The 23545-nt window shown below is 47.5% G+C and overlaps 1 protein-coding gene across 1 annotated transcript; it reads right to left on the bottom strand.

Moving 5' to 3' along the window:
- Positions 1 to 437: 437 nt before the first annotated feature.
- Positions 438 to 23286, bottom strand: FUCA1 (alpha-L-fucosidase 1). Its single transcript, XM_066638315.1, has 8 exons — positions 22629 to 23286; positions 12908 to 13042; positions 12631 to 12768; positions 11222 to 11327; positions 10557 to 10757; positions 4480 to 4670; positions 2883 to 2982; positions 438 to 1872 (listed from the first exon to the last, which is right to left on the bottom strand). Exons 1-8 carry the CDS (start codon positions 22979 to 22981, stop codon positions 1732 to 1734), a joined length of 1365 nt encoding a protein of 454 aa, XP_066494412.1. The 5' UTR covers positions 22982 to 23286; the 3' UTR covers positions 438 to 1731.
- Positions 23287 to 23545: the final 259 nt, after the last annotated feature.

Raw genomic sequence — 23545 nt, 5'->3', positions numbered from 1 at the left:
GCAAAAGGCAGGTGACATCTACTGTATTTTTGATCTCTTCAGTTGGCCTTTAGCTCCAACTGTTATTGCACAGTGCCACAATTAATGATTGAGTTGTGACGTTCACTGGCTACAATCTAGTCTTGCAATAAGTACTGCATAGGTATTTCCCCTTGAACATATAAAGGTGGCACTAGCCTTCACTGATGGAAAACAATGAAAGGATTTCTTTTGGGGGGCGTCCCTTTTGACTTGCAGACACCTGAAAAATGCTGGAGTAGCAGAATGACAGCTGGAGACAATGTTAAAGCTGCAGTCTTACTTGACAGTAAGCCTCAGTGAACACAACAGGACTTATTTCTGAGTAAACAATGCACAGGATTGCACTGTATGCGGCTTTAGGTTTAAGACTGTACAGTTGGTGGCCCATGGCAAAGCAAAGATGCAACACATTTAAATTCAGTATCACCAGTTTTTATTTTTGAAACTTAATTTGAAAATCAGACATTGGAGAAGGTCCAGCAAGCAACACACTGCAGAATAAAACATCAAAAAGACTGTCCTCAAACAATGTAACTCAACCTAGCTGAGCTCAACAAAAGTACCTCAACGAAAATAACATCTGAATGTTAGATTTGCATCCATACACTCAAAACTATGTCTCCCAGGCAACCAGAAGCTGCCCTTTTGAAGGATGAAGTTCCTCTTTTATTCCTTAACCTGAGTAGCACAGGCCTCAATCTACCTGAAAATCTATTCCTCCACCTGTATGATTCAGAATAAATGTGTGGTGAATGAAAAGCCCTCCTCCTTTGCTATGCTCATACTCTGTATCAAAATGGAAGCAGTCAGGCTCAGTTCCTCCATTTTGAACTCTCTACCCCTTATGTCTTCCTATCCAGGCCAGAGAGTCTCTAACTCCATTAGATGGTTGTTCTAATGGTATATAGGGTAACACTACCCTGGCTAGCACCTATGTCTGTGGAACAATGGACAAGGAAGCACCTTGCTGGGCTCTGATCGTGCCCGCCCATTGGCTAAACCCTCCCAGGTGACCATGGCTCAGGGAGGTCCCAACAGTGGGGACAGTTTTCCCATCTTAGGACTAGTCAGCAAGTTTGATACCCAATTCCTGAGTACAGCTTGAAAAGGGAAACAAGATCTGAAGGAATTGCAAGTTTCTTGTTTTGAGGAGCTGAGTCAACAGCCTGGCACAACCTGCCTCTCTGGTGATGTAGGGCAGCTAAGCTCCTGAGCAAGTAGATTGCTTAGTGCAGGAAATTTGTAGTTTGAACTTGCTTTGGATTTTCTGATCACAAAGTCCTCTATTTCCTGTTCTATATTCTGCCTGTTCTTCTTCCAATAAACCCTTTTCAATACCACCTGTCTCAAGAAAAGAGCTAAAGGGCTAATTGCCTCCTTGCTCTCCAACCTTTAACCACTGTATAGAAGAGGAAATTTTGGCAGGTGCAGCTTTTTAAACCCTTCCATGTTGAACTGTACTTGCTACAATTCCCTTTCTACACAATGGTTAAAGGTACAGGCACTCTGTCCATTGTATCTTGTCATCCTGTCGCCAATATGCTGCTTGAGTCAATACCATGAGAGCTCCAGGAGTATGTCAATGCGTCAGGAGTAGAGGGAATCAAATTTAAGAACACCCATTTCAAATCTGCTCATGCCACTAATTACAGTGGCTTCAGGAAACAGAACAGGAGTGAGGAGCTTCTGGGTACCCCTCCAATTTCACCATCACACCACTCCAACTAGCTTGAGAGTCCAGCCATATTGCAGAGGGAGAAGTGAAGGGGTTGCCAAGGGCAGCATGATCTGCAGTCCTTTGCCTGGGAATGCCTTCCACTTTAAAGGCATGGAAAACCCCAACATGGTCACCTACAAGGAGAAGAAAACAAAGTCAATCTGTTGCTCACGCAAAACCCATTTTAAGAGACGCGAGGCTGCTTCACACAGTTGCCAGATAGTCTCAGATTCCATAGGGCCAACAGGCTTATAAACTGGCCAGGCTTGCACAGGGCATCGCCTGGATGAACCAGCTCCACATATGCATGCATGTGTGACAAATCCCCAAACACTGCAAAGGATTGCCAGTTGTACCAAGCAGCTTACCACCTTCAAGTCATCCAGGATTGTGGCAGGAGCACTGCCTCAAACAGTAGGCCCTTGGGGAATCAGTTCCAGGACCCCAAATAGATAACAAATCCACGGATACTGAAATCTATAGGGGAGGGCCTGGTGCAGCGATTACTCACCTGGAGACTGCACCCAGCCCTCCAGAGGGTGTGCTGACCTCCCAGCCTCTTCAGAAGGCTAAAGCCCACTTCCAGTCTGCACTGGTAAGTTCTGGTCACATCGAGGAGGTGTTCTAAGATGCAGGGAGGCCACATGCAGCCTCCTTGCACCTCAGAATACCTCCAGAGATTGCCAGTGCAAACAGGAAGTGCCTTCCAGTTACACCAGGGAGGCCCTCTGAGGTGCAGGCATGGCATACGCAGATGCCAAGTTCACAGATAAGGGAGCATTTCTTGTTGGCATCCTTCAGTCTTGGAAGACTATGGTATCACGCTCTGAATAGTGTTCTGGAACAGAGTGTCCTCTCCAGTGCGCGAAGCCTGGGTAAAGGAGGTGTGGAGGATAGACTGTTACCCATGCAGCAAATCATGCTTAAGGGAGCATAACGGAGTTTCATATGCTCATGTGCTGATTGCTGCATGGATCTATGGCAGATACTGCCCACAGTTTGTCAGGTTCCTACCACAGTCATAAAAACTAACAAGCTAGTTTTTGTTTAACAAAAGAGGAGGGAGCATCAGCTTTTTCCAAATTCCACCATATCCTGAGGGATGATTTTGAGAGCCTGGCTTGTTGTTCCCCTCTCTCCTTACTTCAGTGCTTCCAGATGAGACTGGGGATGGTAGTGTCAGCAAACTGTCTTTTGGCCAGGTCAAGAAGATAGCGTAGACAACTGCTCCTTTCGAAGTGAACCTGGGAGAATGCAAGGCAATACATTGAATTAGGAAGAGGGACAAAGGCACCGTCTTTTGCAGAAGCAAAGCATCTGCTTGTGCAGCCCTGTCCTTTCCAAGCCCTGGTTACAGTTGAAGGCCAGCTTGTGGCACTTTTCTAAGTCCTCACATCTAGTCAGCCAGAAGTGATTAAAGCCTTTCACAAAGTCCACCAGGACACACACTATGAAAAAGTAAACATTGCATTGCAATCTGTCCTTGCTTTTCAGCCGCTGACGTCAGAAACACGGAGGTGGGTCTGGCAAAGGCCTCTCCATTCGTTGTTTTTACTGCGTTACCTTTCTTCTAGTTCTCAATGATTTTCAGAACCAGTGTTTTCTCATTCCTTCATCTACTTTGGATTTAACATATCACTGCCTCAAAACTGGTCTAACTGTCGAGGTGTTTAATGGCAATATAAGTTGCTTTGGATACCATTGGTAGGAAGGAAGAGTGTTAAACACAATTAAAAGAACTCTAATGCCACCCTCTCAATTCATCACATTTCCAAAAACAAAAAACAAAACAAAGAGAAGATTCGTCACCTTTTAAATGAAATGAAGGTGACAATCATTGCTTGCTTCAGATGTTGCACTCTAGTCCAAGCCCGCTCAGAAAGTAAAATATCCAAGTACAACAAAGCACAGCAAAAAAAGGAAGAGCTGATTTGGATACCAAATGGGCTTAATATATTTTATATAATGAACTAGTGTGCATATATATTTGGAGTATTCATTCATCTTCTTATTGGTCAGCTGCATCGTCATTTGGGCATCTTTTTTTCAAGATGGAAGTCCTTAATGCTTCAAATTCCTTTACAGTGCTGCAGCTTGCAGCCCATGCTGCTTATCAGAGAAAAGGTTCCCTTCTCCATGCCTCCCAAAAACCCACAAAAATATCTGACTAATGGCTTATTATTAGGAGTGTTTGAAAATGGGTTTTATTTTCTTGCACATTTCATGATTTGGAAAAAAAATTTAAAAACAAAAAGCGATGTTATGTGTTTTTATTCCATGTTCTCATTTTTATTAGTTTTGAACACTTCCAAAGTGTACTAGGTTAGGTGATATTGTGTCAGCACATGCAGCCACTGTATTATTTCTAACTGGAAAAGTAAACTATTTTAGTTTCTGGAAAATATCTTAAAACACCAAAATGTGGTGTTTTCTGTTTTTATGGTGTTAACAAAACAAACACTTCTACTTATTGTAAGGTGCTAATTCGATGTTCTTTCATTCCTGCTTTTGCATAAGATAACTGTAGTTAGGGAGAAAATAAACTGTATACATGCCAGCCCATTTCTCTACAGGCTCTAATGTCAGACACTTCAATGCTGTATCGAAAAATGTGCAAAAATTAACTCCAACACTAAAATGCAATTTCGTAGTCATTCATGTGGTTATACCTTCATTTGTTCTCATGAAAGCAGTGACACTTCTACTGAAGACCTCCCCCCATCTCCAAGAAGTCACCTTACCATGTGGAGTCAGTGCCGTTTTCCTTTTGGACTCTCCATGGCTTTGATTCATAAATGGCCTCCCCATTAATCTTCAGCCATTTGCCAAGTGCCAGAAGCCTCTCTTGGAAGATTGGAGCAATCACCCCTTCTTTGGTGGGCCCCACATTGAGAAGATAATTTCCTCCGTAACTGACAGTATGCACCAGTTCCTGCGGCAAAGACAGGAACAGAATATGGAAGCACTTGAGGCAGAAGAGAGTGAGAGCCACTGCCAAAGATAAGCAGGGAATGGGAAGCGTCCCTACGGATATTGTACCTTAAAACATTCCAGGCACTCACCTGCTCACCCTTTCCTAAAAGATTTATGTGGATACAAATTCCAAAGCCTCCCTAGGAAATGGGTCTACTCACTCTACTGTATAAACCAGGGGTGTCATAGAATGGGCTGGATGGCATTCTATTATTTGGCATAGAATTCTATTTCATAGAATGGGCTGGATGGCATTCATGGCACCTGCTGAGGGTCAAAGTGATGTCATTAAGCAGGAACTGACATCATTAAGCAGGTGATGATCAGAAATAAGCACTTAGGAACTCATTAGCTGAAAATGAAAGAAGAGAAAATACACAAATTTTGATCATATTTTCAAGGTATGGGAGAGCCCAATTATAACATGGACCACCCTTTTAGCAGTGCCACTTATGCCAATGTGTCTCTTCAAAGCTCAACAGCTGAGAAAAGCTGGTGGTGGTGCTGGGAGAGCCCAATTATCATGGGGGCTAGATAAAGTGCTTCTACAGGCCATATCCAGTCCGCAACACCTGTGGTAGAAAGTGTTTCTAATGGTTAAAGTGTCAGACTAGGGGCTGGGAGATCTGGGTTCAGGTCTCTGCTCAGCCGCAAAGCTCACTAGGCTCACCATCTCTCAGCATAACCTACCTCAAAGGACTGCCAGGAGTATAAAAGGTGTACAGTCATCCCTCCATATCCACAGGGTCTGTATTCATGGTTTCACTTATCTGTGGTTCACCAGCTCCTCATATCATGCAAACAACTTATCTTTGTGAAGCTGTCTCCTGTGTCTCTACTGTAATGGTTCTCACTACTTTAGCACTGGGACCCACTTTTTAGAATGAGAATCTGAACAGGACCCACTGGAAGAGACGTCATGACCGGAAGTGACACCATCTAGCTGGAAAATTTCTAACAATCCTGGGCTGCAACTCTATCCGCACTTACCCAGGAGTCTCATTTACTATCATTGTTAAAAGCATCTTCATAGTAGCCTGTTAAAAGTACAGATTTGTCACTTTTCCCCAAATGCAGTCACATACATTGGTAGCATTAAGTCTAATATATTAAAAATAAAATATTGAAATGAACGGCGACCCACCTGAAATTGGCTCACAATCCACCTAGTGGGTCCTGACCCACAATTTTAGAAACACAGCTCTACTCTCTGTGCCACCTGCAAATGTTAACAGGAAGCAGGAAGTGCTAACAGGAAGCAGAAATGGCAGGAACAGGAAGTGACAGAAAGCTTAGCATTGCACTGTTTTCAGCCCCCCAGCCTGCTTTCTGTTAGCTCTTCCTGCTTCCTGTTAGTGTTCACAGATGGGCACAGAGACAGATAAGACAGTGATAGGGAGACTGCAATCAGACAAAGATAAGTTATTTGCACAATGGGGGGAATTTATAGGGTTCACTTCTATCTGTGGTTTCCTGTATGCAGTAGCAGCAGGAACCTATCCCCCGTGGATACCGGGGGACACCTGTACTGAATGCTGGTAAACATTAGAGTTATTCCACTGCTCCCACCTTGTCTCCCTGCTTCCCTCTTCTGAGTGCAGAAGGACGTTTCTGGCAGCTAGTTCCCAAAAGAGCCAACAGCGAGAGGAGCAAGCAGCCAAATGCTTTCTTTCCTTGCTGGCTTTTCTTGCAAGGTGTTCTCTTTCCACACATGCTCTATTGTCCTTTTGCTACCACTGGAGGATAAGAAAGTGCTCTCAAGCCAAGTCCCTGAGAAGTAAGCGGCGTAACTTCCTCTTTTCTCATACAACTGGGTATGGGCAGAGATGGAGCAACCAACCAGTGAGTGAATCATATACTAGGGTCCCATTTCCTGATGTGTTACAACCAGACAGACCTCAAAAAAGCTCAAAGCCTTTTCACAGCACCCTGGGCCTATTTTATGTGTCTGTCTTTCCTCATGCTCTCTTCCAGATGTTTGCCCCAGGTGACAAATGGCAGCAGTGGCAAAAAAGCCAACTGTTTTACACATTCAGCTTAATATAAAACATAAGAACAGCCCCACTGGATCAGGCCATAGGCCCATCTAGTCCAGCTTCCTGTATCTCACAGCGGCCCACCAAATGCCCCAGGGAGCACACCAGATAACAAGAGACCTCATCCTGGTGCTCTCCCCTACATCTGGCATTCTGACTTAACCCATTCCTAAAATCAGGAGGTTGCGCATACACATCATGGCTTGTACCCCATAATGGATTTTTCCTCCAGAAACTCGTCCAATCCCCTTTTAAAGGCGTCTAGGCTAGACGCCAGCACCACATCCTGTGGCAAGGAGTTCCACAGACCGACCATGCGCTGAGTAAAGAAATATTTTCTTTTGTCTGTCCTAACCCGCCCAACACTCAATTTTAGTGGATGTCCCCTGGTTCTGGTATTATGTGAGAGTGTAAAGAGCATCTCCCTATCCACTCTGTCCATCCCCTGCATAATTTTGTATGTCTCAATCATGTCCCCCCTCAAGCGTCTCTTTTCTAGGCTGAAGAGGCCCAAACGCCGTAGCCTTTCCTCATAAGGAAGGTGCCCCAGCCCAGTAATCATCTTAGTCGCTCTCTTTTGCACCTTTTCCATTTCCACTATGTCTTTTTTGAGATGCGGCGACCAGAACTGGACACAATACTCCAGGTGTGGCCTTACCATCGATTTGTACAACGGCATTATAATACTAACCGTTTTGTTCTCAATACCCTTCCTAATGATCCCAAGCATAGAATTGGCCTTCTTCACTGCTGCCGCACATTGGGTCGACACTTTCATCGACCTGTCCACCACCACCCCAAGATCTCTCTCCTGATCTGTCACAGACAGCTCAGAACCCATCAGTCTATATCTAAAGTTTTGATTTTTTGCCCCAACGTGCATGACTTTACACTTACTGACATTGAAACGCATCTGCCATTTTGCTGCCCATTCTGCCAGTCTGGAGAGATCCTTCTGGAGCTCCTCACAATCACTTCTGGTCTTTACCACTCGGAAAAGTTTGGTGTCATCTGCAAACTTAGCCACTTCACTGCTCAACCGTGTCTCCAGGTCATTTATGAAGAGGTTGAAAAGCACCGGTCCCAGGACAGATCCTTGGGGCACACCGCTTTTCACCTCTCTCCATTGTGAAAATTGCCCATTGACACCCACTCTCTGCTTCCTGGCCTCCAACCAGTTCTCAATCCACGAGAGGACCTGTCCTCTAATTCCCTGACTGTGGAGTTTTTTCAGTAGCCTTTGGTGAGGGACCGTGTCAAACGCCTTCTGAAAGTCCAGATATATAATGTCCACGGGTTCTCCCGCATCCACATGCCTGTTGACCTTTTCAAAGAATTCTATAAGGTTTGTGAGGCAAGACTTACCCTTACAGAAGCCATGCTGACTCTCCCTCAGCAAGGCCTGTTCGTCTATGTGTTTTGAGATCCTATCTTTGATGAGGCATTCCACCATCTTACCCGGTATAGATGTTAGGCTGACCGGCCTATAGTTTCCCGGGTCCCCCCTCTTTCCCTTTTTAAAAATAGGCGTGACATTTGCTATCCTCCAATCTTCTGGTACCGTGGCCGTTTTGAGGGACAAGTTGCATACCTTAGTCAAGAGATCTGCAACTTCATTCTTCAATTCCTTAATAACCCTTGGGTGTATGCCATCAGGGCCCAGTAACTTATTGATCTTTAATTTATCAATGAGGTCTGAAACATCTTCTCTTTTAACCTCTATTTGACTTAACTCCTCGGTTAGGAGGGGCCGTTCGGGCAGCGGTATCTGCCCGAGGTCTTCTGCCGTGAAGACAGATCCAAAGAACTCATTTAATTTCTCTGCCATCTCTAAGTCTCCTTTTATCTCCCCTTTCCCTCCCTCACCATCCAGAGGGCCAACCGCTTCTCTGGCGGGTTTCCTGCTTCTAACATATTTGAAGAAGCTTTTATTATTCCCCTTAATGTTGCCGGCCATGCGTTCCTCATAGTCTTGCTTGGCCTCCCCTATCACCTTCTTACATTTCTTTTGCCACAGTTTATGTTCCTTTTTATTCTCTTCATTAGGGCAAGACTTCCATTTACGGAAGGAAGCTTCCTTGCCCTTCACAGCCTCTCTAACTTGGCTGGTTAGCCATGCGGGCACTCTCCTGGATTTAGTGGAACCCTTCTTTCTTTGCGGTATACACCTCTGCTGGGCCTCTATTACTGCTGTTTTAAGCAGCCTCCATGCACTCTGGAGAGATTGGACTCTTTTTACCCTCCCTTTCAACCTCCTTCTAACCAGCCTCCTCCTTTGAGGGAAGTCCGCCCGTCGGAAGTCAAGGGTTTTTGTTAGAGATTTGCCTGGTATTCTTCCCCCAACGTGCACGTCAAAACGGATCGCAGCATGATCACTGTTCCCCAATGGCTCAGTAACGTTTACATCTCTAACCAGGTCCTGCGTACCGCACAAAATTAAATCCAGAGTCACCTGTCCTCTGGTGGGCTCCGTGACTAGCTGATCTAAGCCACAGTCATTTAGCACGTCAAGAAATCCGGTTTCCTTATCGTGACCAGAACACAAATTGACCCAGTCAATATGAGGATAATTGAAGTCCCCCATGATTACAACCCTGTCCTTCCTTGTCACCTCCCTGATCTGTTTCCTCATTTCAAGGTCCCCATCAGATTTCTGGTCTGGAGGACGATAGCACGCCCCCAGTATTACATCGCTGCTCAAGCCTGGTAATTTAACCCACAGAGATTCTACGGTGGAGTTAGACCCACCTTCAATCTCTACTTTGCTGGATTCTATCCCTTCCTTAACATAAAGGGCCACCCCACCTCCAACACGCCCCTGCCTGTCCCTCCTGTAGAGTTTATAGCCCGGGATTGCGGTATCCCACTGATTCTCCGCATTCCACCAGGTTTCCGTTATGCCCACTATGTCAATATTTTCCCTTGTCACCAGACATTCCAGTTCTCCCACCTTTGCTCGTAGACTTCGGGCATTCGCATAAAAGCATTTATACACGGAATGCCCCAGGATGGGCTGCTTATTTGCTCCTTTGTCCCCGCATCCTCTCATTGTGCTAAACTGTCTATCACATCCCATCTCCCTACCTTTCCCAATTTCTTCTCCTACCCTGCCTTTGTCTTGTTGTTCTCTAACCTCCCCATCCTCATCCCATAGGGATGAGGAGTCCCGAACCGGATGCCCCTCGGCTCCTGTCGGCCTTCCCCCAGGGATCAGTTTAAAAGCTGCTCTGCCACCTTTTTAATGTTATGCGCCAGCAGTCTGGTTCCATTCTGGTTCAAATGGAGCCCGTCCCTCTTGTACAGGCCCTGCTTGTCCCAAAACGTTCCCCAGTGCCTAACGAATCTAAACCCCTCCTCCCTACACCACCGTCTCATCCACGCATTGAGACCCCTGATCTCCGCCTGCCTAGCTGGCCCTGCGCGTGGAACAGGTAGCACTTCAGAGAACGCTACCTTTGAGGTCCTGGCTTTCAGCTTCCTGCCTAAAAGCCTAAATTTGGCCTCCAGGACCTCCCAGCTACACTTGCCCACGTCGTTGGTGCCGACATGCACCACAGCCGCTACCTCTCCCCCAGCACTGTCCCCCAGCTTGTCAGGTCAAGACACGATTAATGCAACATGCAACCTTGTCTGTTGCTCTGGTTCCATTAGGCTGGCTTCTTAAAGAGCCTGGCCTACTATGTCTAGACGCAAGGCTCAGTTCAGGTCTCTGCTCTGGCTGCCATCACCCCCCCCCCCCACACACACACACAACATCCCTGCTAAACTGCTAATCCTTGGCACACCTCTCTTCACTTCAAAGTGCTCACCTGAATGATGTCAGGTTCATTCATGACTTCACCGATCTGCATGGTGCTTCGATATCCCCAAGACCTTTTGTCGATAGAGCTGCACATCTCCCACTTGTGGTCTGGCAAAGTGCCAGGCTTGAATTTATCTTGACAGTTGTAGAAGCCTCCATGACGGCAAGAGCAATTGATGCCCCATCTATCGTTCACTACCACAGTATCCTAGGAGGAAACAGCAGCAAGAAAGGCCTGAGGTCACTTTGCCTAAGCTAAAAACTTTCAGGAACAACTGTAGACCTGAAAGGCACAAGTAAGAGGGTACGGCATTCAAAGGTTCAGAAACAAAGAGTTGCTCTGGACATTCCAGATGTGGGTTGTTTGGGTGGGAAAACAAAGAGCCAGTGAGTAACACTCTGTTCTCCATGCTTCTTGGTATTACCCAGGGTTGAACTTTTGCTCCTTTTCCTGTCACTTGGGTCAGCTGCAAAATGTGAACCCACCATTGGCAACACATACACAGACAATCAGGAGGAAAGTGGAAAATGTACGAGCATGTCTCATCTCTGTCCACTGTCCAAAACATCAGAAATCACTCTAAGGTTGGTTCTCAGATACAAGCACTGGAAGAAAACTCTCCAGGTTGAAAATACCTTTTAACCGATTCATAAATGTCAAAGAGTGTATACCTTCACTGGACTGTCATTGTAAAGCCAGGCAAGGAAAGAGGTTGAATTCCAGTATGTGTCTGGAGCTTCCCATTCACCATCAGACCAAATGATATCTGGCTTGTACCTATAAATGCATATTAACAAAACCAGATGATTTAACAATACAGTTGGTGTACTGCTGAGACTGCTGAGTAGGTGTACTGCTGAGACAAGCCACTAGGGACCATTTCATGACAATGACAATTGACTACAAATGGCTGGGGAGTGGGCACAGAGGGAAAAGGCTGTATTATATCAGGCCGCTGTAGTGCAGCTGCTCGTGTTGTGTTTGCATACAGGAAACTCGCATTATAAAATTGGTGAGGTACTTGGAACAAATAGTAAATATCCCCCATCCCAAAACATTCTGTTGTCAGTGTAAATTATGGTTCTGGCAAATCATAGTGAAAGCAGAAAAGAAAACTGGAACACAGAGGGAGATGGCCACAGCAGTGTTTTCAGCAGCCAAATCCAGATCTAATCAAGACACTGAACCAAGCCAGTTTCTTGGCCAGGGCATCCAATGGACCTCCATGATTCCTTGTGTAACTCAACTTATAGCTGCACTGTGCTGGATCTCAGTGGCAAGAAGACCTTGTGCTTTCTTGCCCATTCAGTCAGGAGTTACATGAGAGAAAACCTATAATCTCAGTATGTGCTGTAGCCAACTGCAGCTATCCACCCACAAGATTCCCACAACTCCACGGTCAGGAAATCACCACCTTAAGTACTTGTCTTTGGGCTTACAATTTTGAGTGCTGAAACTGCTAGTGCAGTCGTGACCCACTAGGGGAACAAGAAGCAGGTCATTCCCCCTTAAGAAGAGTGGCCCAACAATGATGGCAGCAATGGTACCTCAGCGATCGCTGCACCACTGCAACAAAGGGGCTTCGTAACATACATAGGAGGTAGCGCTGGCTATCCGGACAGTGATATCCCCCAGAGTGGATAATGGAAGGTGCAATCCCCCAGGCACATAATGAAGTCCCTTGGTTGCAGTGGCGCTCAAATCCTTAGAGTTCCAACTTCGAGTAGAAGATTGGGAACAAATGTGCTAGAGGACAATGGATGAAGCAGCTCCTTTCACCACCACCCTCCCACTGTTCCTCAGGCGTAGGGTCCAATCCTTTCCAGCACCAAGGCAGGATGCAGCACACACCCCACTGGCACAGGCTTCCAAAGCCACTCTGGAACAAAAGCAACTGGTGCCTAAAATATCAAGTTAAGGCCATTGTCTCAAAGAGAGGGAAATAATCAGAATGGGAGGGAGAATGCTCCTTGCAGCCTGATCCTATCCACATTTACGCAGAAGTCATACTTTGTTCCATGGGATGTTCACCCTAAGTAAGTGTGTATTTAACCTGGAATGTCAGAGTTTTTGCTCTCACCTTAAAACGAGCTCATAAAGTTCTGGTAGAGTTTTTTTCAAGACAAAATTTTGGCTCTTGAACTGGTTCTTTTTGTCTGATAAATAGTGTGGATTAAACCACTCCAAGAGGGAGTGGTACAGTCCATAGCGAATGTTCCTGAAGATTAAAGAAAGGGGAAAGTCGATCATGAAATATAGAGGTTTGAAACTCAATGAGTTATTAAGTCCAGTATGCATCATATACACACACTAGCCCCACCTTCTAAACCCACTTAGTCCTGCACTTGACAAGATACCTTTGCTTGAGTGCCTCCCCCAATTCGCCAACCAAGTCTCGATGGGGTCCTATATCCACTGAATTCCAGTTCCAAGACACATTGGACCCCCAGTTGGTGAAGCCTTCATGATGCTTGGTGGTCAGCACTACATACCTGTGGGAACCAAAGACACAGCTTCAGAAGGAAAGGAAATGCCACAAATACCCCCCAAACTAACAGGGGACTGAATAGGTTGGGTAAGTGCCTCACTGTTGTCAGGAGATCCTGCCAATTCTCTGGACTAGGAAATCTGAAAGGGCTGCTACCTTCTTGGTCAATGTAGTTTGAAGTAGGCAGAGAGAAAGACCTGCTGCTTGACTGGATGTATTATCATCAGAACTCATCCAAACTGAGCTACTGTACTGTCATCCTGTTCTTCACAAACCATGTGTGCCTTCTTTTTCACTTCCATTTTTCCTCTTCTCTCTATGCTTAGGCCCAGGGGATCTCTTTTGACTAGTTTCTTTACTTTTTTTAAATTCAAGCTAATGCAAAACATGCTGCATATAACTTTTAGACATGACTAAAATGTGTTGCTTTTTACTCACACCCACCACAAAGATACTAATCTAGTCTCTTACCCTTTCACAATCTGATTACAAAATTATTTTCTTTTGGCTTTGTCTCTCCCTTCCCATTTCACCTCCTTTCCATCCATTCCACTTCCTTACTGGATCTCATCCCAAGTCACAGCATTGTGTTTTTAAATTCATCTTCTTTCTATTTGCCCAGGGTGACCAGACACAATAGAGGACAGAGTGCCTGTACCTTTAACCACTGTATAAAAGAGGGAATTTTGGCAGGTGTAGCTTTTTACACCCATTTTGAGCTGTCAAAATTCCCTCTCCTATACAGTGGTTAAAGGTACAGGCACTCTGTCCTCCATTGTATCTGTATTTGCCTCCTTCTCTCCACTCTGCCAATAACACTGTATAATACAAAAATGGTTTATGTTGAATTTTTAATGTATCTTATACAATTCAGAGATGCTGATTCCAAGAGTTGTCTTAGCATTTGTGTATCATCAAAACTTATTAGTTATCTTAAATTTTGTGTTTATATCTATCCTATTACCTAATGCAGGGCTCTCCAGACCCTGTCCTGCGGGCCAGATCCGGCACCCTGCCTTTTCCCTCCCCCCTTGAATGGCGCTTACCATTCTGCTGGGGAGCCATCCTTCCCTGCCATCAATCTCCCTCAAACTGAGCTCTGGCCTGCTGCTTCTGGGTTCTGTCGCCCCAGGAGCTACTGCGCCCAGATTTCTGGGCAGGTGCAGCAGGCTAGAGCTCAGTTTGGGGGAGATAAGTGGCAGGAAAAAATGGCTCCCTGGCAGAATGGTAAGTGTTGACGGAACCGGGGACCCCTTTCCTATTGCACAGTGGTCTCCAGTTTGGAGACTGCTGGCCTAATGCATTGTAATACGTACCATATCCTACAACTGCATACATAGCATAAATTGTGGCTAAACTATCGACGCTATGCAAAAAACAGCATTTTTTGAATCTTCACACCAAAATTAATAAAGAAATGTCAAAATATTCAGATAAACAAAAAATTGGTCAAATTATAATGCTGTAACTAAGCTCTGAGTTACTTCCTCTATTTCATGCCTCTGCCTTTTCTTGCTTGCCCTCTTCTATGGAACTTAGTGCATTTTGCAATAGCAAATTCCACTTGTTAAAGATGTGTTGGCTGAAGTACTTCCTTATGCCTATCTACCACCCATCCATTTCATTGTGTTCCCCCTCCCAAATTCCAGTATAAGGGTGAAAAAATACAAAAGCAGCAGTCATGCCCAAAACAGTGGTTCAGAATGAAAAGCAGCAGCCATGCTCATCTACCTTTAAACTATCACATTCTCCTAAGGGTGCTGTCCTGCGTTCTTACCTAGGAGTAAGACCTACACTGAAGTAAATGAGACTTACTTCTGAGAACACACACTGGAGTGTGCTATTGGTGTCTGTACAGTGGTTGCACACCCACATAAACTTGCCTCTTGTTTTTGAACCAATTCTTCTCCTATCTCTTTAACTGCAACCCAGGATAGAGGGTAAAGTACTTTCATGCAAGGTTCCCCCCCAACCCCACACAACTGAAAGGGTTTCTCCCTGCTCTGGATGATTCCAGGCCTTCCCACTAGGTTCAATTAACATTTGATATGTTCATGTGGTTACATGAATTCAGAAGTGTAAACCTAAATACCTCCACCAGATGAGACACACAGAAGGGTGGGACTTGACTGACTGCTCAAGCCTACATATGTTTGCTCAGAAGGAAGTCCCACTTCATTCAGTGTTACTCTGAGGTAAGCATATATATTTAATCACACTCTGAGATACCCAAAAGTGGAAAAAAACTAAATTCTCTGAACATCTGAGCACACTTTGAAGTGGAAAACCACCATGGAACAAATCCCAAGTCAGTAAATTTCCACACAATAACTGAACGTTTGTTCTGGATTTTTGCCCCATTGAAATCAATGGAACTTAAGCCATTTCTGCCTAACATTGCATATACACAACAGGGATAAAATGTTCACCTGTGGGCTGGGGAGAAATGGGTTAAAGTCCAAGTCTATTCATTTCCACTCAGAAGTAGAAATGTTCAACCTACTCCCATGAAAATGCATATTCGACTGCAGCTGCAATCCTGTACACACTTTCCTGGGAGTAACTTACACTGACTTCAATGGGACTTACTTCAGGGTAGACATGCAGGATTTGGCCATAAGTCAAAACCAACTTTCTTACAGTGCAATCCTATCCTTGTATTGTGCTGGTGCAATGGCTGAAGTGCTGTAAAGCACTTTTATGCCAACTTGAAAGCAAGCAGCGACAGCAGGAAGACTTGCAGCCCAATCCCAAGCATGTCTTTTCAGAAGTCCCATTTTAGTCAATGGGGCTTACTCCCACGTAAGCATAGCATTGCAGCCTAATGAACATGTCCTTATTTTTAATCCACAAGAAATTTGTCAAAAGTGCAACAATATTCCTTGTAGTTTTTGGTATTTGGGGGTGGCAAATCTGATTATACATGTACCAATGTACTGTAGATGTTAGTTTTGATTACTTGCCTTGTTTAATTAAAACAATACTCTAGGGTGAAATCAGAAGTTGGCCCAACCCCCACCATCACACCAGTTGCCGTGCTGGCAGGGTAATGGGGTGTCACAAGGAGGCTTTACATAGGGCACCAACTTGGTGCCAACACCTTTTTTTTCTAGCAGTGGTTTGTTGACATCTCCTTTCTTTGTGTGTGTGAGATCCCCTTTGGGGCAGGGAGCTATTCCCCCACCCACTTTATTTGTATACATCAAACTTCTTCTGTTAAAAAGAAGTATATTGTAAATTAAAAATCACCATTGTAAAAAATTAATTTTATTCACACTGATTTGATGCAATCTAATATGTGAAATCATTATCCATTGATATTAATGATTAGTAATCACATATCAATCACTGTCAACTGTTTCATTAGCTACAATAATTAGTAATTAATATGGGCAGGGTGACCAGATATTGGGTTGGCAACCTTCAGTCTCGAAAGACTATGGTATCGCGCTCTGAAAGGGGGTTCTGGAACAGCGTCTAGTGTGGCTGAAAAGGCCAATTCGGGAGTGACAATCCCTTCCACACTGGGAGCAAGTGCAGTCTGTCCCTGGTCTGTCTCCCTGGCTATGGGCCTTCCTTCTTTGCCTCTTAGCCTCAGACTATTGGCCAAGTGTCTCTTCAAACTGGGAAAGGCCATCCTGCACAGCCTGCCTCCAAGCGGGCCGCTCAGAGGCCAAGGTTTCCCACCTGTTGAGGTCCACTCCTAAGGCCTTCAGATCCCTCTTGCAGATGTCCTTGTATCGCAGCTGTGGTCTGCCTGTAGGGCGCTTTCCTTGCACGAGTTCTCCATAGAGGAGATCCTTTGGGATCCGGCCATCATCCATTCTCACGACATGACCGAGCCAAAGCAGGCATCTCTGCGTTGACCAGATATAATGCAATTATATCTGCGTGACCAGATATAATGCAGGACAAAGTTTGCCAGTACCTTTAACCATTGCATAGAAGAGGGAATGAACTCATTGCAGGGTAATTAGCAGCTACAGTGTCTGATTTTTGAATAGACCCAGGGCTTGAGGCAGTTATTTGATCTCTCCATCACCCTTTGGTGACCCACTTAGGCCCAAATCCTAACCCACTTCCCAGCACTGGCATAGCTGCGCCAATGGGACATGTGCTGCATCCTGGAGTTGGGGAGCACTCACGGAGGCTCCTCAAAGTAAGGGAATGTTTGTTCCCTTACCTTGGAGCTGCATTGCCCTTATGGTGGGGCTGGAATGTGTGTTAGGATTGCACCCTTAACCAATTTTTCCTTATTATTGAGCATCAACTATTTATTTATTGATATAAAAGATTTTTATACTGCCTTTCTCAAGACACAAGGCGGTTTATAAATTGGCAGGTTGCTCATAAGTGCCTTTTTTCAGATGAGGTCTTTACAATTATTGTTCTACAGAACTCTCAGTTCCTCCAGATGTTTGTTTTGAATGTGTGTGAATGTATGTGAGTGAATGTGATCAACCTGGTTGCACACTGACACCTTCAAAGCCTTACCAGTTAATACATTCATTGTATTATATTATCAATTAGCAGTGGTGAGACAAACGGGGGATGCAGGGGGGAGGGGGAGGGGATTGTGGATATCTAGAAATTGGAGAAAGAGAGCAGTGTTGAGGCAGACGGGGATGCAGGGGGAGGGGGAGGAGAGGGGATTGGGGGCATCTGGAAATTGGAGAGAGAGAGAGAGAGAGCGCGCAGTGTTGAGGCAGACGGGGGACGCAGGGGGGAGGGGGAAGAGAGGGGACCGTGGGCATCCAGAAACTGGAGAGAGCAGTGCCGAGGCAGACGGGGGACGCAGGGGGGAGGGGGAGGAGAGGGGACCGTGGGCATCCAGAAATTGGAGAGAGCGAGCAGTGGTGAGACAAACGGGGGACGCAGGGGGGAGGGGGACTGTGGGCACCTGGAAATTGGAGAGAGAGAGCAGTGCCTAGACAAACGGGGGACGCAGGGGGGATGGGGAAGAGAGGGGACCACGGGCATCTGAAAATTGGAGAGAGCAGCGCCGAGGCAGTATTGAGGCAGACGGTTCATGTTTATGACGGTTGAGGCAGACGGTTCAGCAGTGTTCATGGAGACTGTACGCTCCACTGAGGAACCAGCCAAGTATTCTGCAAAACTGGTTTTCAACCAGAACAAAGATGGTGAACACTGAAAACTGTCTCTCCTGGGAACTAAAGTGTTGTACTATAAGCACAAATAATGGTTTGTCTCACCACTGCTCTCTCCAATTTCCAGATACCCACAATCCCCTCTCTTCCCCCTCCCCCCTGCACCCCCTGTTTGTCTCAACACTGCTCTCTCTTCCACCGGGTAGATGAGCCTCGTCAGCCTGGAAAGGCAGCTCATCTAAGAGAAGGAAAACTCTGATCCCAAACCTCCACTGCCTTGTGGCTACATCCAGTTGTGGAAAAGGCTTCAGGAGTCAACCTCAAGGCAAAATCAGGAGCCGGAGTCCCTGAGGCAGTTCGTGGCTGTACACAGTCACACTCTGGCAACTCTTGCGACGACACTGGAACCAAACGTATTGGCTTTTGCCTTTCCATTGGACCATTCCAGCGACGTGGAGAGGGGGGATTTGCTGCATGGGTAACAGCCTATCCTCCATACCTTCTTTACCCAGGCTTCGTGCACTGGAGAGGACACTCCAACTTCGCCATACAGCGTCGGCACAACACGGGAAGCAGCAGTTACCGGTTATAAGTTTTCGCTTGATTGGCGTAGAGCGTGACGCCAGGGGCTGCTTCCGACGGTGGGAGAGATCATTGCATCTCATTGGGCAGCTACCACCCGCCTTAAGCTGGGCAGTCCCCAGTCAGTAAGGTGTTGCCTCGCCACGGTCCGTTAACCTCACGGGGTACGTGGGGTTTAGGGTGAAAACTGACAAGCGGATCAACAACTCTGCACCATGCAACAGAAAACTCCTGCCCTAAAGCTGGGCACCTGGAACGTAAGGACAATGACACCTGGCTTCTCTGATGACCTGCAAGTAATAGACGACGCACGCAAAACAGCTGTCATCGACATGGAGCTGAGCAGACTGCAGATGGACATCGTCGCCCTTCAGGAGATGAGGCTGCCAGATTCCGGATCTGTCAAGGAAAGAAATTTCTCATTTTTCTGGCAGGGAAAACCACCAAACGAAACCAGGGAACATGGTGTTGGCTTTGCAGTCAGAAATACCCTGCTGGAATCCATCATCCCACCTACTGTGGGAAGTGAAAGAATTTTGTCCCTGAAGCTCCAGTCATCAGCAGGACCTGTCACTCTCATCAGTGCTTATGCACCGACTCTGTCGTCTCCAGCAGAAGCCAAAAACAAATTCTATGATGACCTGGCCACCACTATCAAGAAGATCCCCGTAAAAGAGCCATTGTTCATCCTCGGCGATTTCAATGCTAGAGTTGGTGCTGATAACAGTTCCTGGCCCACTTGCTTAGGTCAGTTCGGCACTGGGAAGATGAACAAAAATGGCCAACGCCTGCTAGAGTTTTGCTGTCATCATGGTCTCTGTGTCACATTCTTCAACACGAAGCCCCAACATAGAGTCTCTTGGAAACACCCAAGATCAAAGCACTGGCACCAGCTCGACCTGATTCTCACCAGACGCTCCAGCCTTCCCAGCATCAAGATCACACGCAGCTATCAGGGTGCTGCCTGCGACACCGACCACTCCCTGGTGTGCAGCAGAGTGAAACTGCAAACAAAGCGACTGTACCACATGAAAATGGAAGGAAGACCTCACATTGATACCAGCAAGACCCGGGATCAGAGAAAAGTGGAGGAATTTGCACAAGCGCTTGAGGAATCTCTTCCAGGCCCGGCCGATGCAAACGCATCCAACAGATGAGAACATTTCAAGAATGCCATTTACAACAACGCCTTGTCCATATTTGGCAAGAAGACCAACAAGACGGCAGACTGGTTTGAAGCCCACTCTGAGGAGCTGACACCAGTCATTGAGGAAAAGAGGAGAGCTCAAGCAGCATACAAGGCCTGTCCCAGTGAGTGCAACCTGCAGGTCCTCCGAGCTGCTCTCAGCAAAGTCCAGCAGACTGCCAGGAGATGTGCTAACGACTACTGGCTCCAGCTCTGCTCCCAGATACAGATAGCAGCTGACACAGGCAACATCAAGGGGATGTATGATGGTATCAAGCAGGCCCTGGGTCCAACGCAGAAGAAAATTGCCCCTCTGAAGTCTGCCACAGGTGAGGTCATCCAGGATCAGACGCAGCAGATGGAACGCTGGGTGCAGCACTACTCTGAGCTATATCCCAGAGAAAATGTAGTCACCGAAGAAGCGCTGAACAACATTGAGTGCCTGCCTGTGCTGGAGGAGCTTGACAGTGAACCAACCCTAGAAGAACTTCACGTGGCCCTGGACTCCCTTGCCTTTGGCAAGGCACCTGGAAAAGACAGCATCCCTGCTGAAGTCCTCAAGTGCTGCAAAGAGATCATCGTCACTGAGCTGCACGAAATCCTCTGTCTCTGCTGGAGAGAAGGTGGAGTACCTCAAGACATGAGGGATGCAAACATCATCACTCTGTACAAAGGCGACAGGGGTGACTGCAACAACTACCGTGGCATCTCTCTCCTTAGCGTTGTAGGAAAGTTGTTTGCCCGAGTTGCACTAAAGAGGCTCCAGGTACTTGCAGAGTGTCTATCCAGAATCACAGTGCGGATTCCGAGCCAACAGGTCCACCACTGATATGGTATTCTCCCTTAGACAACTGCAGGAAAAATGCAGGGAACAATGACAGCCACTCTTTATAGCCTTCAGAGATCTCACGAAGGCCTTCGACCTGGTCAGCAGGGATGGCCTCTTCAAGATTCTCCCCAAGATTGGATGTCCACCCAGGCTCCTCAGCATCATCAGATCCTTCCACAAGGACATGAAGGGCACTGTTGTCTTTGATGGCTCCACATCAGACCGCTTTGACATCCGAAGCGGCGTGAAGCAGGGCTGTGTTCTTGCACCAACCTTGTTTGGGATTTTCTTTGCTGTTCTGCTGAAGCATGCCTTTGGAATTGCAACAGAAGGCATCTATCTACGGACCAGTTCAGACAGAAAGCTCTTCAACCTCTCCAGACTGAGAGCAAAGTCCAAAGTCCAGCTGAAATGTCTGCGTGACTTCCTCTTTGCCGACAATGCAGCTGTCACTACCCACTCTGCCAAAGATCTCCAGCAGCTCATGGATCGTTTTAGCAAGGCCTGCCAAGATTTTGGACTGACAATCAGCCTGAAGAAAACACAGGTCATGGTTCAGGATGTGGACCCACCTCCCTGCATTACAATCTCTGCACATGAACTGGAGGTTGTCCATGACTTTGTGTACCTTGGCTCAACGATCTCCGACACTCTTTCTCTCGATACCGAGCTAAACAAAGGCATCGGTAAAGCAGCTACCACATTTTCCAGACTCACAAAGGGAGTCTGGTCCAACAAGAAGCTGACGGAACATACCAAGATCCAGGTCTACAGAGCTTGCGTCCTGAGTACACTTCTGTACTGCAGCGAGTCATGGACTCTTCGCTCACAACAGGAGAGGAAACTGAACGGTTTCCACATGCGCTGCCTTCAACGCATTCTCGGCATCACCTTTCAGGACAAAGTTCCTAACAACACAGTCCTGGAATGTGCTGGAATCCCTAGCATGTACGCACTGCTGAAACAGAGACGCCTGCGTTGGCTCGGTCATGACATGAGAATGGATGATGGCCGGATCCCAAAGGATATCCTCTATGGAGAACTCGTGCAAGGAAAGCACCCTACAGGCAGACCACAGCTGAGATACAAGGACATCTGCAAGAGGGATCTGAAGGCCTTAGGAGTGGACCTCAACAAGTGGGAAACCCTGGCCTCTGAGCGGCCCGCTTGGAGGCAGGCTGTGCAGCATGGCTTTTCCCAGTTTGAAGAGACACTTGGCCAACAGTCTGAGGCTAAGAGGCAAAGAAGGAAGGCTCATAGCCAGGGAGACAGATCAGGGACAGACTGCACTTGCTCCCAGCATGGAAGGGATTGTCACTCCTGAATTGGCCTTTTCAGCCACACTAGACGCTTTTCCAGAACCCCCTTTCAGAGCGCGATACCATAGTCTTTCGAGACTGAAGGTTGCCAACATTATCAATTAATACAGGCTAATAATTATCTAAATGGGCATAATCATTAATATCTTGATTCATATAATGGAAATCATTGATCAGCTATAAACGAAGAAGCCAGTTGCAGTCAAGGAAGAGCACTACAGGGTGGTAGTGGTGGTGGTAGCAGCAGGGGGCAGCGTAGAGGGCTAGCAAGTCCCACCCCTCCCTCCATGGAAGCATGGCTAACCCAGCACCTGGAAGAGCACTGGGCAAGCAAGCCCCGCCCTCCCTCCTTGGGGGGCGGGCCAACCTGGTGCCCACCTCCTAGAGGAGCCCCACGCACTGCTGGGTGCAGGAGAAGGCAGGCAGAGGGCAAGCCCCGCCCATTCTCACTTTAGGGGCGTGGCTAACTTGGTACCCAACTCCTAGAAAAGCTGTCCCACTGCTGGGTGCAGCAGGAGGTGAAGCACAGGGCTAGCAAACCCCTCCCTCCTAGGGACGTGGCTAACCTGGCGCCCGCCTCCTGGAAGAGCCACGCCCACTCCATGGGCTGGAAGTCGTGGGCGGTGAAGTGGGGGGCGAAGTCGGCGTAGGTGGTGCAGGGCGGGAAGCGCTGGTCGACGAAGTTCTGGTAGGCGCGGTTGTGCTCGCCCTGCCAGTGCCACCAGAACCACTCGGAGCCCCAGGCGGGCACCGAGAAGACGCCCCAGTGCAGAAACACGCCGACCTTGGCCGCGTCGTACCAACCGGGCAGCGGCCGCGCGTCCAGGCTGGCCCAGTCGGGGGTGTAGCGCCCTGGCGGCGGCGGCGCCGGAGCCGCCAACGCCGCCGCGCTCAGCAGCAACAGTGCCCAGCGCTCCATCGAGTCTCCTCACGAGGACGACGCTCTTCCCGCGGACTTTAGCTACTCCCTCCACCAGTGGTATCCTCGCCCCGCCCCTCGCGCCTGCATAATAAGCGCGCGACGCTCCTGATTGGTCGGCGAAGGAGTTTGCGCGAGGGGGAGAGCCGCTTGCTTGGCGCATGCGCAGGCCCGGCACTGGGGCTGTGTGGAGGCGTGTAATAGCCGTCTAGTCTCCTTCACGCGAGCGACTGTTGCCCGCCGCAGCCCCAGACAATGGCGTTCCGGCCACGCCCTCGCGCCTGCATAATGAGCGCGCGCCGCTCCTGATTGGTCGACCGACGGCGTTTGTGCGAACGGGGGGAGGGGGTCTCCTTGCTTGGCGCGTGCGCAGACCGGGGTCTGTGAGAGGATTGTGAGCTGTCGGACGCCCGCGGCTCTATTGAGTCTATTCCCAGACGTGATGATGCTCCTGCCACTCCCTCAGCCAATGGCGTTCCGGTCACGTCTCTCGCGCCTGCATAATGAGCGCACGCCACTCCTGATTGGTCGGATGAAGGAGATCGAGCGAGGGGGCGAAGAGCC

The sequence above is a fragment of the Tiliqua scincoides genome, chromosome 10 (genome assembly GCF_035046505.1).
Source record: "Tiliqua scincoides isolate rTilSci1 chromosome 10, rTilSci1.hap2, whole genome shotgun sequence".
Taxonomy (NCBI): Eukaryota; Metazoa; Chordata; class Lepidosauria; order Squamata; family Scincidae; genus Tiliqua; species Tiliqua scincoides.
The sequence above is the reverse complement of the archived record's forward strand: the minus strand, read 5'-3'. Positions and strand labels throughout refer to the sequence as shown.

Excerpts from the sequence above, each read along its gene's own strand:
- FUCA1 (XM_066638315.1), bottom strand. The coding sequence starts at position 22,981 with ATGGAGCGCTGGGCACTGTTGCTGCTGAGCGCGGCGGCGTTGGCGGCT. Across the intron at positions 10,758-11,221 it reads ACAATGACAGTCCAGTGAAG|GATACTGTGGTAGTGAACGA; the intron begins GTATACACTCTT and ends GTTTCCTCCTAG. Across the intron at positions 1,873-2,882 it reads TCTCATCTGGAAGCACTGAA|GTGACCATGTTGGGGTTTTC; the intron begins GTAAGGAGAGAG and ends TTCTCCTTGTAG.